We start from the raw sequence: 17,383 nt of genomic DNA, 5'->3' as shown, positions 1-17,383 counted from the left end.
TGACATTTTACGTTTTTGGCATTAGTTTATTATTATTTTTTTTTCCCTAGGAACCCGTTTTTGCCGCAACCTTAAAGGCGTGATGCAAAAAGGAAAGAGAACCGTCATTGTGTGAATTTTTGGATTGTTTCAAAGTTGGAACGGTCTAGAATAGGTCAAAGCGCGCCGAAAAAGTGGACAGAAAAAAGAATATTATATGTGAGGAGCTTTGCTTTGCAAAGAATCCCCACAAATCAAGCAGGAAGCGTAGCCGGCCAATGAAAATGCAGCTGTTCGTTCAAATACGCCAATCGTAGCAGCGCTCGTCCGCGCGTCTCCTTTCAATACCCAGTATGGGTGGGCGGTTTTTTTCGTATGACCCACCCATCTTGAATTTATGGTTTGGTTGCACACAGTATGCAATTTCAGTTTGTTTTATTCAGCGTTTTGAGTACCTGAAGGTAAAAAGAGATACATTTTCTTTCATAGTGATAGTAGTGCCATATTATTGGGTCCAAGCGCTAAGTCGTTCTTGGGTTCGTGTGCCTCTCGCTTGCATTGGCATTTCAGCAGAGCGAAATCTACCGTCGATTTTTGTTTCTCCAGCTTCCCCTTCTCCCTCTGGAAATCATCACTTAAACCTTTACAGTGTTCCTCCATAATGTCAAGACCAGTAAGGTAAGGTCTGTTCTCAAACGGCGGTGGGAGATACGACGTTGGTAGCTATCGCACTGTAGTTGCACGCCTCCGCCATATTGTCTTTAAGGAGGCTGTTGTGGATGATTTTTTTTTTTTTTTTTTTTTGTAATGAAAAAATGTAGACGTGAACGTGTGCCTCGCTTCGTGCGTGTGCACGCCTCAAACAAGGAGTCCAGTGGCATTGTGGCGCATAAATTTTTTTAATTCCATGCGTTCAGTGTGCATTCTTAATGACTGTATGCCTGAACATTCGTCCACTAGCTTGTAGAAGGCCTGCTCATTCCTACATTGCCAATGCTTCCATGCACTCACTCGGAGGTGCTCGATTTCAAACACACATTGAACGGCATGGGTAGCCAGCGTTTCACTTTCAAGGCTAATCTACCTTCGCTATTAACCGTGGGAATCGTTTTCTGGCTGAAATATGGTGTTAAGCATAGATGCGATGTTATGAAATGAGCTTGATTTTCATTGAATGGACAAATGTGATTTTTTTTCTTGCTAGTGAGGCCTTGCATGGAAGTGTCTTCACCTTCGATTGTGACTTGTTTCATTAAAATGTATTCATGGATTTGTTTAAAAGCCGTTTCTCGTAAAATTACGTGCCTGCACAAATTATTAGATTGATCTGCACGGTGGTTGCATTGTTTTTTCATTTATTTATTTTTTACGGCCAAATCGTTTTCGCAATAGAGAGATCAGAGAACTCGCGACCAATTTAGAAATGTAGTTTTGATGGAGCATTATTAGATTTTAAATCCACATCATAGTTATGTGGTTTGTACTTAAATTGCACTGGGTTACTTTCCGTTATATTGAATGAATGTGATGCTCTACACCCTCCGCCCTCCCTCCAAGTTTAGCATAAAAAAATATTCAGCATAAAAAAATGATCAATAATTGTTCCGCACTCATTTCTCTATATGGCACTAAAGTCATCTATCTAGTTCATGTGAAACACTTATTTGAAGAGTAACCCAGGAAAGTTCACTTGTCATATTAAACTTTTTATTCACCACTTGATTGAATTCTGAACTGGAGTTATAAAAAGTTGTATTAAGCAGCAATGACAGAATAACATGTTATTTAAAACTAGTCCTATTGCAATTTGTTTTTCTTTGTTTGGCACTGACAACCAGTTAAAAATGTCAAGTACTACCACCTACTGGACAGTCACGTATATAAACCCCTTAAAGGGCTCCTCTACCTTAAATACATGTAGGCTCTAATAAACCACAATTGTTCTGTGTTGTTAGAAACACATAAAATGTTAAATCAATGGGAATATTTTATAATATTTAGTACATATTTTGACCTATAGTTGGCGCCATGTTTTGCGGGCTCGCAGTGATGACGTAAATGGGATCTTTCCAAATGTGTAGTGTGTACAACAATTGCGTATTGCTGCCTAAACTCGCGAAGTAAAATGCCACTTTGTGCTGCTTTTGGATGCAATTTTCAGTCAAATGGAAACAAGGGGAATGACGTGAGCGGTCAAGGTGGAATTATTATTTTTTGTGAATAAATGTGCGTAAGTGGGAGCTTCTCCCCTTTTTGGTCCCTGTATGCACGTATCCTACCTACCAAGCGTTACAACTGGCGCCCGAACATTTTTCCTGAATCCTCAGTCAAGTAACGGATCCGTCTATTTTCGGGATCCGACGGTCCCACCGCGGCTGCTATTTGATTTTGGATCTGTCTATTTTCTGACTTCATCGGTCCCACAGCGGCTTTTCGGATCAGTCTATTTTTCTGGATTCGACGGCCTGATCGCAGCTGCAATATTGGCATGGGATAGGTCTTATTCCTGGATCTTCAAGTGAGTGAAAAAATGCGGATTTGGATTACTATTGCTATCCTTTTTGTGGACTATTCTTCGTGGGAGTTTTCCCCAAATCATACCAAATAACTAAAGCACTATGGCACGCTACAGTGGCGACTGTGACTCTGACATGGACCTTACTTTTATGTTGGAGTTAGTGTGGGAACGCGTGTGTGCCTACCGCTGAGCTCCCGAGTGACGAGTGGTCAAGGTGGAAATATTATTTTTTGTGAATAAATGTGAATAAATGGAAGCTTCTCCCCTTTTTGGTACTTTTATGTACGTATGCTACCTACCATGTGTTACAATTTACAAGACATTACATTACACTCGATTCCAGGATTTGTTCCCGTCAGATGACGAATTTAATGAGGACAGTCAGCCACGACTCCGATCCTGATTATCACACGTGTGCATTCATAGTTTTATTACCTTCAGTGAGAGTTTATAATTTCAATTGTCATGAAAATAAAAACGCACAAATGACAAGGTGTGTTCAAACGTTTGGCCTGTACTGTATGTAAAGCACACGACAGCTCTGGATGCTATCAATCTACATAACTATACTGGGATAAGTTTGAAAACGCAATAGCTTACCTTTAAGATCTGCTCACAAAAACCGGAGTTCTCAACAGCATACACTCGCTCGCTTTGTTGTCATTGAGACGCACTTGCCGCGAGTGCATCACCAGTTTTGCCCAACTTTTGTCTTACAAGGTATTTGCTGCACCGCATTTTGCCCTGCTGCTCGTCTTGTGAAGGAGCGACATTGCTGTCCTGCTCTTTACTTTTCCGATCTGGTTCAAATTGGAAGGGCAGAACCGACAACATGTTGGGGTACCAAACGAGTGACACGCTGGAAGTTCGGCACCGGGCCCGGTGACATCACGCACTGTGACGTAACAAGAATGGCGACCTATCACTTAAAATAATATTACAAACTTTATTAGAATGAAAACATTAAGAGAGGTTTTAATATCAAATTAGTATAACTCATACCAACATTTATCTTTTAAGAATTACTTGTCTCAAAGATCGAGGATCCCTTTAAGAGAAAATCACAATTTGATGTATTTTTTTGTTGCATCTTGCTCAGAAGTAGATTATGCAAATGCAATCATCCCCAAAAAATGTCCAAGTTGTGCTAACCAAAACACAAAGTAATTGCTAAAAAAAATCTATCTATATATATATATATATGTATATACAGTACTGTATATATGTGTTTATTTTACATATTAAACGGCAGCTAAAGAGATTTTTTTTAGATATCAAATGGCAGCAGAGTAGTTCAGTTATTGAGCATTTTACTCGCTTTATTTGTACTGAATGTAGTGCTGCAACAATTAATCGATTAACTAGAGTATTCAATTAGAAAAAAATATTTCAATTAAATTTTGTCGCTTCGAGTATTCGTTTAATTAAATTGGTGTTGTAATGGTTTATTTTGAAAGTGTTTGCATTTTGTTATATTGATTGTGGATACACTGCCCCCTGGTCTGCCTCGTTTCATATGGCTGAATCCAACTGCTCTCTGTTAAGGCCAACGTGAGCTAAGTTTTGTTTGAGCTAATGTTTTTTTTTAAATGCATTCATTAATTAGTTGGTATATTTAGCTGTTTTTTTTTTTTTTTTGTGGGAATATGTGTCTGAACCATTTGTTAAGAGCATTGTAAAAAAAAAAAAACTTAATTTTTTTTTTTTTTTAATAGCATTTAAGCTAGCGGACTTTTTCTATGTAAATTAGCCAATTGTTCTTTTGTTGTACATAGATCCTCATTAAAAAAAAAAAAAAAATACCGTTTAAGGCTCAGCTCAGGCATTTTAATTTTTCATGTTCCTTATCCGATTACTCGATTATTCGAACTAACTAGTCCATCGGTTAATCGACTACTAAAATATTCGATAGCTGCAGCCCTAATTGAATGCATCATTCGCTGTCTCAAAACTTCCAAAATTACCCCAAAAAAATTAAATTGACCGCCTAGTTTTTGGGTTACAGCCATAGCAACACCGTAGCAACGAGGGACGTAACTTCCAGGAGGCTTCGCCAGCACTCCAACACGGAAGTATAGCAACACACTATCCTCGCTACATAATGCAAACATTTTCTGGGTTTTACTCGCGTGATTCATCTTGACATCTCGATGTGTGGAGATGATTTGCTCACACGAAGGCTCAAGACTCTATAAGTTGCCCAAGCTTAAAACTTCTGTAAGCATTTGGACATCATTTGTGAGAGTGAAGCGGAAGAACTTCTCCCCAGCTCCTCCATTGCGTCTTTGTTCAAGTAATGTACAAAAGATTCCAGTGAAAAGAATACTCAAGTAATGAGTAACATTGTGAGTAACTGCTTATTTATTTATTTTTTTAAACAATTGTATTATTTTTCCCCTCGCCCCAAACTTATCTATATGAACTTTTGTTATAATCAGGGGTGCACATAATTTTTTTGCCCAGGTTCTCAGAGGAGGACCTGGAGATGTGACTTGGTCCTCATTGAGCTTGAGAGCCGACCCGCCTGATGCGATAAAATTATGACAAGCTTTACTTAGAACCAATTACCTTTAATTAATTATATTAACAATTAATGCTCGATTAACATCAACTGGCACAACAAAATTGCCATTACTTCGAGGTGAAAAGTAAAGAAATAAACATAAAAGCACTAATTCAAAATAAAGGGCATTATGCGGCTACCACATGAACTCCAAGCCTTTGTAAAAGTGGGATGCCCTCCTCCTCATAGGAGCTCATTGAACGTGCATGTTTAGCTTTGTGAAATGCGAGCAAAAACACGTTTGTCAGTGCATGGCGCTGTGCAGGGCGAGTGGAGTGCTGTCTGACATCGATAGTTTGCTTAAGTGCCACATGCTCTGTTTTTTTCGTGCTTTTCAAAGTTTGGATGGCTGAAATTCTTTGACCCTACCACCCTCTTATTCGCGACATTGGAATTCTCACGGCAAATTTTGTACCACATTTCCGTGCGAGCATCATTTGCTTCTAGCCATGGTACCTCCTGCAGCCACTTTTCAGCAAAAGTCGTTTTTTTCGGTAGCTCCGGTGACGTCTCTGTCGTCTGTCTGTCTTTTGACGGGGGTGGGGGAACACGGAAGTAATTACCGGTACTCAGTGGGGCCTGCCTCTTTGACATTTTGAGAAGCGATTTTCTCGTGTCCGCCACAAATACAGTGGTCAGCCATCGGTACGCAAAAGCGTATGGAAGACGTTGAGGGCCAGCGCGTTTGTCTATGTCCAGTACGCATGCGCGCATGCGGACCACTTATGTGCACCCCTGGTTATAATGATACTGTACAATAATGAGAGGTGTGCAAAATTTCCGATTCTTAGATTATTCGCGATTCGGCCGTGGAAGATTCGAGAACGATTCACAAACATCCAAGTTCCGATTATTGAAATATGCCAAGTAAAGTGGAAGTACAACACACTCAGCGCGCCGCGCAGTCTTCGGGACGCATGGAGGAACGGCGCGAGAGTAGCTAAGCTCATACTTCTCGTTACCCGGCCCCTCGGGTAATGCCAATGCTCAACTCACGGCTCTAGCTCAACTCATGCCACGAGATAAAAAAAAACACGACAACATACCTGACTGCTGCCGAAAAGCTGCTACAAAGTACATCCGCATAATGTTACGGTAGATAACATTTATATAGGACTAGATGCAATATAGATTCAGTAGCATTAGCAGGACATCTACAAATAGCTAGATGCGAGCGTTAGTAAACAGCCGCCATCTTAAAGCAGTACACTTGCCTGCGAGGCTGTTGTAGCGAACATACCGTAATTTTCGGACTATAAGCCGCTACTTTTTTCCTTCATTTTAAATCATGCGGCTTATAGTCCAGTGCAGCTTATTTGTTGATTTATTTGGGTTAATAGGTAACACTTCATTTGACAGTGGCGTCATAAGACTGTCATAACTATGACATCACACTGTCATGGGCATGACTGAATGATTGTGTCATTAAGTGTCATCCAGCAAATTATGTCACTAACCCCATTTATGTCCAGCTTGGATCTTTTACATCCATTCAAAAGTGAAATAATTTGCCGGATAACACTAAATGACGTCTGTTATAAGCATTCATTAATGCTCATTACGGTTTCATGTCATAATTATGATTGTCCAATGACAGTCTTATGGCACCACTGTCAAATAAAGTGTTACCAAATACTATAACTAGCTGTTAATGAAACAAGCGGAACATTAACTGAAAAAATAATTACCACAGAACATGAATTTTGATTATTTACACCTATAGCGCTGCAATGCATGCTAGGAGGCATGTTGGTCAACAACAGTGTTGACAGCAGATGGCAACAGAGGTTGAATGTCTTACCCCAAGGGAGCAGTGATGGCCATATGAAGCGTCTTGAAGCAATAAAGCATTGCAGCCAATTGGTTCAAAGCTTCATGGTGGTTCATTTGGTCTTATGATAGTCATACGATATCACTGTCAAATAGTGTTACCGGTTAATATCTTTTGGTGTAAATATCCCATAATACACTGAGGACAGCTGCGGCTTATAGTCCAGTGCGGCTTATCTATGAAAAAATGCTGTTTTCGTGCCAAATTTGGTGGGTGGCGGCTTATAGTCAGGTGCGCCTTATAGTGCGAAAATTATGGTAATTAACTTATTATCTAAAATGCTCCTAAATCGGCAGAATCTTGTCTTGAATCTATCTTTAAATGATGAAATAGTTTTAAAAGTAGACAGAAGGGAAATTATGGAATAACGGGAGCAATTTTAACAACTGTAAAAGTTGATTCACAACATTAAATTAATTGAATGTAGTTTAAAGCTGCTGATACAGAATGGGGACTGGAGTTTTTTTATTTACTGTTATTTTTGTATATTTATTTACTGTTATATGTTAATTTGATACTGAAATAGTAGTTTGGTTTAGCCTGAGAGTATTTTTGAACAATTTTGGAACTAATGTACAAAACATTTATAAAAAAAAAAAAAAAAAAAAAGGAGGGGGGGGTGCATCAATAATCATTTTATAATCGAATCGGAGCCTCTGAATCGTAATCGTAATCGAATCGTCAGGTGCCCAAAGATTCCCAGCTCTAACAATAACCCATTACATAACCACTTTAAGCCAAAGATAAAACAAAACAAAACATTGTATTCCAGCAAGAGAGAGGAAAAAAAACAGAAATGAAGCATTTTTATGTGCCCTACCCTTTAGTGGAGAAAATAGTTCCTAGTTTGAATAGTGAATACTGTAGTTCCTTTGTAGTTACTATTATGCAATTTAAAAGATCTCTACTATCATATTCCATTTTTTACGGTGCTTTAATTCCGACGACTGGTGAAATTAGTAGCGCTACTCTTGACAATGGCATCGCTTGCAAAAAAAATAATAAATCACATGTAGAATTGGGAGGAAAAATGTAACGACTCTTGTGTAGCCCAAAGTAGTGGAGTAAGAGTAGCATTTTTTCTTCACAAATCTACTCAAGTAAAAGTAAAAAGTATGGCTTAGTAAAACTACGCTGAGAAGTACATTTTTTTTTCAAAAAGTCACTCAAGTAAATGCAACGCGTTACATCCCACCTCTGGATAGGCTTACCACTCCTCTGTTCATAAGGTGTCGAGCTGCCAATCGGCGTCATCACCAACGTCTGCTGTGCTGAGTAAATCGTCGTCATCTGTCGGATTATGTTCAAACATGCAGGGATTAATTGTAGATCATCTTTCCTGGAAGCCCTTGCAATCCTTAGCGTAACAAAAGAGCGATCCTGAATGGCTACTTTCAGTGGAAATAGCACTGATATCGCTGCTACTGTTATTCTTGCTGTGGATAAAGTCCGCCATGTCTTCTGTTCCCTTCTGGAAGTTACGTCACACTAGGGCTGGGCGATATGGTTAGTATCACAGTAAATTGAGCAGATTTACATCAATAACGATGATTGACGATAAATTCGCCCAAGTTGACTGAAAATCTGAATCAATGCATGAAATACAAATTAACTGTTTGTTGTTGATTTATTTACCAGCTTTCAATTTAACATATTTAACAATTGTACATGCAGTCTAGGCCTGAACGAAATTCAGAAAAAACTATTGCTGTGATTTTTTTTTGGGGGGGGGGGGTTTGCGATATATTGCAATATTATATTGCGATATAAAAAAAAAATATATATATATATATTTTTTTAAGGAAATGTTTACTAGATGACTTGAATAGCTGTTTGGAAAGACTTTGGATGACTCCTCATGACCACAGTGTACAGTATTCCATCATTTTTTGCGGTTAATAGCGACCAGAACCCGCCGCGATAAGTGAAAAACAGCGAAGTAGCGTATACCCCCCCCCCCCCCACACACACACACACAATTTTTTTGTGTGTATGTGTGTGCTCAGTGTATTTATTCAAATATAGCACTGGAAAGAGATACATATAAGACATGTTTTTTCTCACTTTTTTTCGACAAAGTATGATTTGAAAATGTGTGTGTGTGTGTGTGTGTGTATACATATATATATATATATATATATATATATATATATAAAATAGTGGTGTAACGGTACGCAAAAATCTGGGTTCGGAACGTACCTCGGTTTTGAGGTCACGGTTCGGTTCATTTTCGGTACAGTAAAAAAAACAATGCAAAATATAAATGTGCTAGTTGTTTATTACACACTTTTGTGCTTTCAACAATAGGAACCGTAGCCTATACAAAGCTAGAATTCTGCTCAAAAAGTAGCGGGTATTTAAAGATAATCAACAACAATTTGCCTCTCAGACCCCACGTATTGGTCAGCTTTCTTTCTGAAAGAAAGAAAGAAGAAAAAGTCTTGTGCTAAAAAGAAAAGCAATCCCATTGACAAAGATTTTAACATGTATTTTACAAATGAAATGCCTCAATGAATTTTTTGCCCTTATGAACGGTTTTCAAAAGCTTTATTGGTGGATTTTCTCAAGTTAAAGCGCCACACAGAAATTAATAAATTTAATTGTGTAAGCAGGATCTGTGTATTATTTTTATTATTTAACTACTGGTGCTGTAGCTCATTTCAATTTATTTTATTTAAATGGGCTATTATTTATTATGTGTTTGTATATTACAAATGTGATGTAGTATTCATTTATATTGTATATTTCATGTTGTATAACTGTAGTTCCTATGTGAATGAGTTCCTGCTTGTTTTGTTGTGGTAGGAGGATTTTGTATTGAACAGGGGGCCGTGTTGGTTATTATTACTAGTGTTGTACTGATACCATTTTTTGGCCCCGATACCGATACCTGGCTGTGCAGTATCGACCGATACCGATACCACCCCGTTTATATATATATATATATATATATATATATATATATATATATATTAGGGCTGTCAAAATTATCGCGTTAACGGGAGCTAATTAATTTTTTTGATTAATCACGTCAAAATATTTGTCGCAATTAACGCACTAGGCCCGCTAAGACAGATTTAAATGTCAGTACAGTGAAAGGCCAACTTTCAAGTTTTTCCGCCATCTGCTGGCGCTTGGGTGTGACTTGCATATGTTATGTGGCGTAATGTCGCCCTCTGCTGGCGATTCAGTGCAGCTGATTATTTGGGTTTCGGCGCGCTTTTCTGACGTGATTATATGTCGACGCGAACTCACACTAATAGACAGTGCTATTCAGACCAGCTAGCGTCAGCATCCAGTATTCAGTGGCAGTTCTCATAGCCCCATCACACTGTTTGTGTCTAATACATGCATCGCTTGTGAGTTATATTCCTCCTTTGTTTATATTCATGAGCATTAGATAGTTATTGATGATGTGTATTTGAATTTGTTCACATATATGGTGAAATGCAGTTACATTGTTAGATGCTTGTGAGCTAATTGGCTAGTGCTACTGCTCAAATGGACACGTGTGTGTACATTTTATGTTATTTTGTGATTTATGCAAGTTATTGACACATTGCCTTGTAATTTTCAGTTTTACAAAAATACAAGAAACGTGCTCCTGTCAAAAAGAGATGACTTCAGCAAAGCCCATGCAACTTTGCCACACCGTCTGATTTCTTTTTGGAACTTATGTTCGCTATCTGTCAATTTGTGTACTCACACACATTGAGGACAGAATAGGGTTACTAGTTTATTTTTTGATTGAAAATTTTACAAATTTTATTAAAACGAAAACATTAAGAGGCGTTTTAATATAACATTTCTTTAACTTGTACTAATATTCATCTTTTAAGAACTACAAGTCTTTCTATCCATGGATCACTTTAACAGAATGTTAATAATGTTAATGCCATCTTGTTGATTTATTGTTATAATAAACAAATACAGTCCTTATGTACCGTATGTTGAATGTATATATCCATCTTGTCTTATCTTTCCATTCCAACAATAATTTACAGAAAAATATGGCATATTTTATAGATGGTTTGAATTGCGATTAATTGCGATTAATTACGATTAATTAATTTTTAAGCTGTAATTAACTCGATTAAAAATTTTAATCGTTTGACAGCCCTAATATATATATATATATATATATATATATATATATATATATATATATATATATAATTCCCCCCCCCCCCCCCCCCCAAAGAGCTACATAATTGGATGCGAAATCATTGCTATCAAGGCTTTGTCAGGCTGTAGCTGACCTTTGCAAAATAGGAAAAAGACTAGTACAAAGTATAATACTAGCCCAACAGTAGGAAAGTAAAAATAAGTTCATAATAATAAACTCTGAATGAACTGAGGGGGGGGGGGAGTCCCTTATTTCTATTTCTGAAAGGTGACAACACTACTTTGGAAACAGTTCCCAAATTACTGCAGCATTTCTTTAAGTAAAAGACAAAGTAAAGTTGACGTAGTGAACTGACCAGAGATTGTTGCACCGGCCCAGCGCCCTTCCTTTGGATAGCAGTCCAGCTCTTGCAGGCTCAAACTCGTTCTGTTCGTTCACGTTTCGTCTTCAAATGTTTTATCAGGTTCGAGGTATTGAAACTGGCCGATTTAACTCCACATCTCGAAACTTTCAGGCCGCAAATCTTGCATGTAGCCATTGATTTTAATTGACGGGATTTCTATTTTGAAATATTTCCCGACCGCCGCCAAGCGGCCTTGTCATTGGTCAGGAGTGGCTGTTGGCCCGTTCTCATTGGTCTGGAGCAGGCCAATAGCGATAGCTGCTTGGTGTTCACGTGTCATCACACAAACACAGAGACAGGGTGTTGTGAGCGCCAGGAGGAAAAAAAAAGGCTGCGGTCAAATGTTATAATAATGAACCGGTAAATGGTATCGGCGCCGTCTTTGTTGGTACTCGCCGATACCGATACCACCATTTCTTGCCGGATCGGCGCCCCCTGCCGATACTAGTATCGGTATCGGTGCATCTTTAATTATTACAGCAGAGAAGACAATTCTAAATCAACAAAGACAGTCAACTGTGCCCCGATCTACCACTCAAGAGATCTGATGGACTCAAAAAGTGGGTTACGATTTGAAAATCGACCAGATCCACCGGATTTTTACATAAGTGACTTCTGGTCTGCCCGGTGTGGTAGCTAGTAGTATTGACGCAGGAGGGCCTCGTCTCCCGTCAAATAATAAACTCAGCCGTTCTTTTGCCGCTTCTGGGACTCGTCTAACACGCGGCCGCACTGCGACTGGTGTGCATTTGCTGATTGACTTTAACGGCCACATTTCACTGCGTTCTCGCAGCGGCCACGTTGTCACGCTGTTGACGTTTTGTCCTACCATGTTGGTCCTCATTATAGTCGATAAGATGGAGTAAATATAATCTACACAAAGAAACTGTAACTCGATCGACTCACAGCCTCGAAAAGTAAGGGTTACATTACATCAGAAACTCGTTCGGTGTGCATGCGTTCCGAACCGAGCACCAAGTACAGAAACGGTTCAATACGAATACATGTACCGTTACACCTTTCATAAATATATATATATATATATATATATATATATATATATATATATATATATATATATATATATATACACTCGCCGGCCACTTTATTAGGTACACCTGTCCAACTGCTCCTTAACACTTTATTTCTTATCAGCCAATCACAAGGTGGCAACTCAGTGCATTTAGGCATGTAGACATGGTTTAAGACATTCTCCTGCAGTTCAAACCGAGCATCAGTATGGGGAAGAAAGGTGATTTGAGTGACTTTGAACGTGGCATGTTTGTTGGTGCCAGAAGGGCTGGTCTGACTATTTCAGAAACTGCTGATCTACTGGGATTTTCACGCACAACCATCTCTAGGGTTTACAGAGAATGGTCCGAACATGACAATGAGTTCACTGTACTCAAATGGCCTCCAGTCACCAGATCTCAATCCAATAGAGCATCTTTGGGATGTGGTGGAATGGGAGATTCGCATCATGGATGTGCAGCCGACAAATCTGCACCAACTGCGTGAGGCCATCATGTCAATATGGACCAAACTCTCTGAGGAATGCTTCCAGCACCTTGTTGAATCTATGCCACGAAGAATTAAGGCAGTTCTGAAGGCAAAACGAGGTCCAACCCGTTACTAGCATGGTGTACCTAATAAAGTGGCCGGTGAGTGTATATATTAACAAATGCTTTTTAAGCACTTCAAATGTAATAATTATGATCAGTTTTAAACATAACTCTCCCACAGAATCATTTTTAAACAAGAATAAAGTACTGAAGTAGAAAAATGCTTGGCTTTATTAAATGCTCCTGTTTACCTAACATGGCTGTGACTCTTGGAGTGACATGTAGAAATTACAAACTCCTCATAATCACTTCTGGCGTTTATTTTATATGTCTCGAACGTCTCCCCCCCCCTCCCCCCCCCCCCCCCCCCACCCCCAGACACACACATTCATTCCAGCCCGCGCTTCCTTGCAGAAACTGTTTAACAAGTTAAATGATGATTGACAGATTGCTGCCTGTGTGAAGTCTGCTTCTTTGGCGAGATCAAAGCCATCGTAACTTTAATAAGCAAGTGCAAAGTGAACAAAGGTTTGTGGATTGGGGGAAAAAAAAAAAACTCGCATGTCCTTGCGATGGGACTATCGCGCATGCGCACATCGCGATAGCAATGTTTAAACGATATATCGTTCAGGCTTAATGCTGTCTAAACATTAAGTATATAAAAACATTCTTGTAAAAAATAAGAATTTTAAGTATGAACATTTATAACAGCTTGTATTACCGTAATTTGCCGAATATAAGGCGCACCCGTGTATAATGCGCACTCCAAATTTACTTGTAAAATCTAGGGAAAATTATTGTACCTGTTAATAATGTGCACCCTAATTTTAGCACTAATAAATAGAATAATACTAGAAAACAGAGCTCGTGTACAGATACAGAAATGTCATTTTACTGAATGGTGAAACACAGCACAAGCATAGCATATTGGTAGTTCAAAACATTACCATAAACTGACAATATTTACGGTAATAATATGATTTGACAACTTCTCCAACTTACCAGAATCTAGGAGAAAACAAAAAAAGATGTGACTTTTCTTTTAAAGGCTGCTGTATAACTTGCTTGTTTCATCATGATGAATAAATGTTTCTCCCATGGAATAATACGGTAAAATGAAAGTGAGAACGTAAGTCGGAAATCCGAGAGCGCTCATCGCTGTCGACACGACAGTAACAATAGGAATTATTGTTATTTGGGTTTGAGTTTCTCGAGGGACAGATATAGTTCACGGACACACACAGGAAGTCTGTTGTTAAGTTTGTTATGGTCCGAGTTGCGGAGCTGCAATAAACGTTGACTCAAATGAGTTCAAGAAACTAAATTATGTGCTTTATGAAGAGTGAAAAAAGCAGAATTTAACACAGACGAAATCATTCGGCCGATCAGAGTAAGGTATTACCGAAATAAAATGGTGACGTCACGTACCGTGGTGGTCGGCAACGGATCGCCGCATACGTTTCTTCAACACAACGTAGCTGTGTCAATAAAAAAAAATCGGTTTATATTAGGCCTGAACGACATTGGAAAAAACTCATTTTGGGGGGTTTGCGATATTATTTTTGCGATATTTAAAAATATATATATATTAGGGGTGTCAGACGATTAAAATTTTTAATCGAGTTAATTACAGCTTAAAAATGAATCGTAATTAATCACAATTCAAACCATCTATAAAATATGCCATATTTTTCTGTAAATTATTGTTGGAATGGAAAGATAAGACACAAGATGGATATATACGTTCAACATACGGTACATAAGTTCTGTATTTCTTTATTATAACAATAAATCAACAAGATGGCATTACCATTATTAACATTCTGTTAAAGCGATCCATGGAAAGAAAGACTTGTAGTTCTTAAAAGACAAGTTATAGAAATTTTATATCAAAACCCCTCATGTTTTCGTTTTAATAAAATTTGTAAAATTTTCAATCAAAAAATAAACTATTAGCCCGCCATTGTTGATGTCAATAATTACTTACACCAGACATGTCCAAAGTCAGGCCCAGGGGCCAAATGCGGCCCTTGGTCCAATGTCATCCGGCCCCCAGCCTCTGTCATAAAATCAATAACATCTGGCCCGCACACAGACTTAATAAATTGGTCAGCAATACTGCAACTAGCATATGAAGTAGCTTACACACGAAATGCTGCTCCTCATTTACCCACTAAAAGGCAGCAGCACTTTAACCCTTTATTGCCAAATGTATCACATTTGATACACCTAAAATTTCATGATTTTCAGATTAATTTAGAATTTTGACATTTCTTTTTGGGAAAAAAAAAATTATGGATGCAAGTCAACACATGCATCTGCAGGTTCCATAAGGAAAAAACATGATTTATCATGGGTTAAAGATTTTAGAGCGCTTATTACTACTGGTGTCAACAATAATCGATGCGGCGATGCATCCCGATGTGGGCCATGGACGATGCGATTCGATGCGGGCAACAAGCCGAATCGATTCATCACATATTAAAATATATAAGTCTGTTCAAAAATCTTCTGGTGATGCAATGGATTTGGTTTCCCCATTTGTATTATTATTCTCATGTTTACCTGTAGAGGGAGCTACTGTACAAGCAATGCAGGGGGGACGAGGAACCCAAATCTGCTTCCTCACGGGAGTAACGTCACAGACATGCGCAATTGCGCAGTGCCAATCGAGAAAGCAGAGAGATAAGACATAACAACAATGGCTGAAGCGGAGAAAGAGGGAGCGCGAAAGATTATTGACGCACCAAAGACATTGAAAGCAGGCATATGGAGACATTTTGGCTTCTATGAGGTTGGTGGGAAACTTGACCAAACTTACGCGGTATGTAAAAAATGAAAGGCTGCTACTGTGTGTTTGGAAAAAAAAAAAAAAAAGCCCTGGTCTCATTCAAAGCACTAATTAAATGCTGTGATGTTTTTTTTTAATTTTTATATATAATACTATTTTCATTTGACTACAACCAGGAATGACACAAGAGCCTATCAAAAGTTGTTTAATGTCTGACCGCTTGTGTTGCCTCATGATTCACGAAAAATATGCTTTGCTTTAGCATTTTAATGCATCCCAGGCTTTAATGCATCGTAATGAATCGAACCGAATCGAATCGTGGCCCTCTGAATCGAACCGAATCGAATCGTGGCCCTCTGAATCGAATCGAATCGTGGCCCTCCGAATCGTAATCGAATCGAATCGTGAGGGCAGTGCCGATGCACACCTCTACTTATTACAACTATTCATTGACTTTTCTTTTCACACATTTGAAAAAAAAAAAGTTTCATTAGGACCTTATTTTTCAAATTTTGGGATTCTCTGATAATTGCTTCATGTTGCAGGTATTTAAGGGCTATGCAACATTACTCCGTGTGACCCCCTACTTCCAATTTTCTAAAATGGCGACAGTCAACAAAAAAAAGTTGACTGTGACGGCAGACGCTTCAAGGATAGGTGGAATTGGACTATTTCTTCACTAAAATACGCAACAACTGTGTCTTGCCTCATTTGCAAAGAGACAGTCGCTGTTTTTAAAGATTTCAGTGTGAGGCGATATTACCAAACAAGACACGCTGACATGTACGACAAGATTATAGGGAAGATACGCAGCGAGAAATTGAAGCAACTTGAAGCTAGTTTAATTTCACAGCAGTAGTATTTCGCAAGAGCCCAAGAGTCGAAAGAGAACGCCGCAAAGACTAGTTGCGAGATTGTTGAAAATATTCATTAAAAAAAAATAATAAAGCAAATGTGACACACTCAATGGCTTGATAAATTTTGCTTAAATATATTGTTCTACGTAAAGGACGTCAGCCAAGGTCGGCCCCCCACATTTTTACCACGCCAAATCTGGCCCCCTTTGCAAAAAGTTTGGACACCCCTGACTTACACAATGCTCATGGGTGCTGAAGCCCGTAAAATCAGTCACACCGAAGCGCCAGCAGAGGGCAGCAAAACTCCGAAAGACACAACAAGTACTCCTTTCACTGTGCTCTCATTTTAATATGTTTGAGCGGGGCATTTGTGCGTTAATTGCGTCAAATATTTTAACGGGATTAATTTAAAAAATTAATTACCGCTCGTTAACGCGATAAATTGCCCTAATATATATATATATATATATATATATATATACATACACATACATACACTTTTTTTTTTTTTTTTTTAAAGAAATTTTCACTAGATGACTTGAATAGCTGTTTGGAAAGACTTTGGATGACTCACCGTGACCACAGTGTACAGTGATCCCTCGTTTTTCGCGGTTAATGGGGAGCAGAACCTGCCGCGATATGTGTGTGTTCAATGTATTTATTCAGATTTAGCATTGGAAAGAGATACATTTAAGACATGTTTTTTCACTTTTTTCCCCAAAGTATGACTTGAAAACTTGTATATATATTCTA

General features: G+C 38.5%; 1 protein-coding gene across 1 annotated transcript in view; it reads left to right on the top strand.

The window, feature by feature from the left end:
• Positions 1 to 341: 341 nt before the first annotated feature.
• nucks1a (nuclear casein kinase and cyclin-dependent kinase substrate 1a) overlaps positions 342 to 17,383 on the top strand; it is an 84,151-nt gene continuing 67,109 nt past the window's right edge. The window contains exon 1 of the mRNA XM_057846948.1: positions 342 to 657. Coding sequence (XP_057702931.1) covers positions 641 to 657 — 17 coding nt within the window. The 5' untranslated portion in view covers positions 342 to 640. The remainder of the gene's footprint in view (positions 658 to 17,383) is intronic.

The sequence above is a fragment of the Corythoichthys intestinalis genome, chromosome 9, assembly GCF_030265065.1.
Source record: "Corythoichthys intestinalis isolate RoL2023-P3 chromosome 9, ASM3026506v1, whole genome shotgun sequence".
NCBI lineage: Eukaryota > Metazoa > Chordata > Actinopteri > Syngnathiformes > Syngnathidae > Corythoichthys > Corythoichthys intestinalis.
This window is presented reverse-complemented; position numbering and strand designations above follow the sequence as displayed.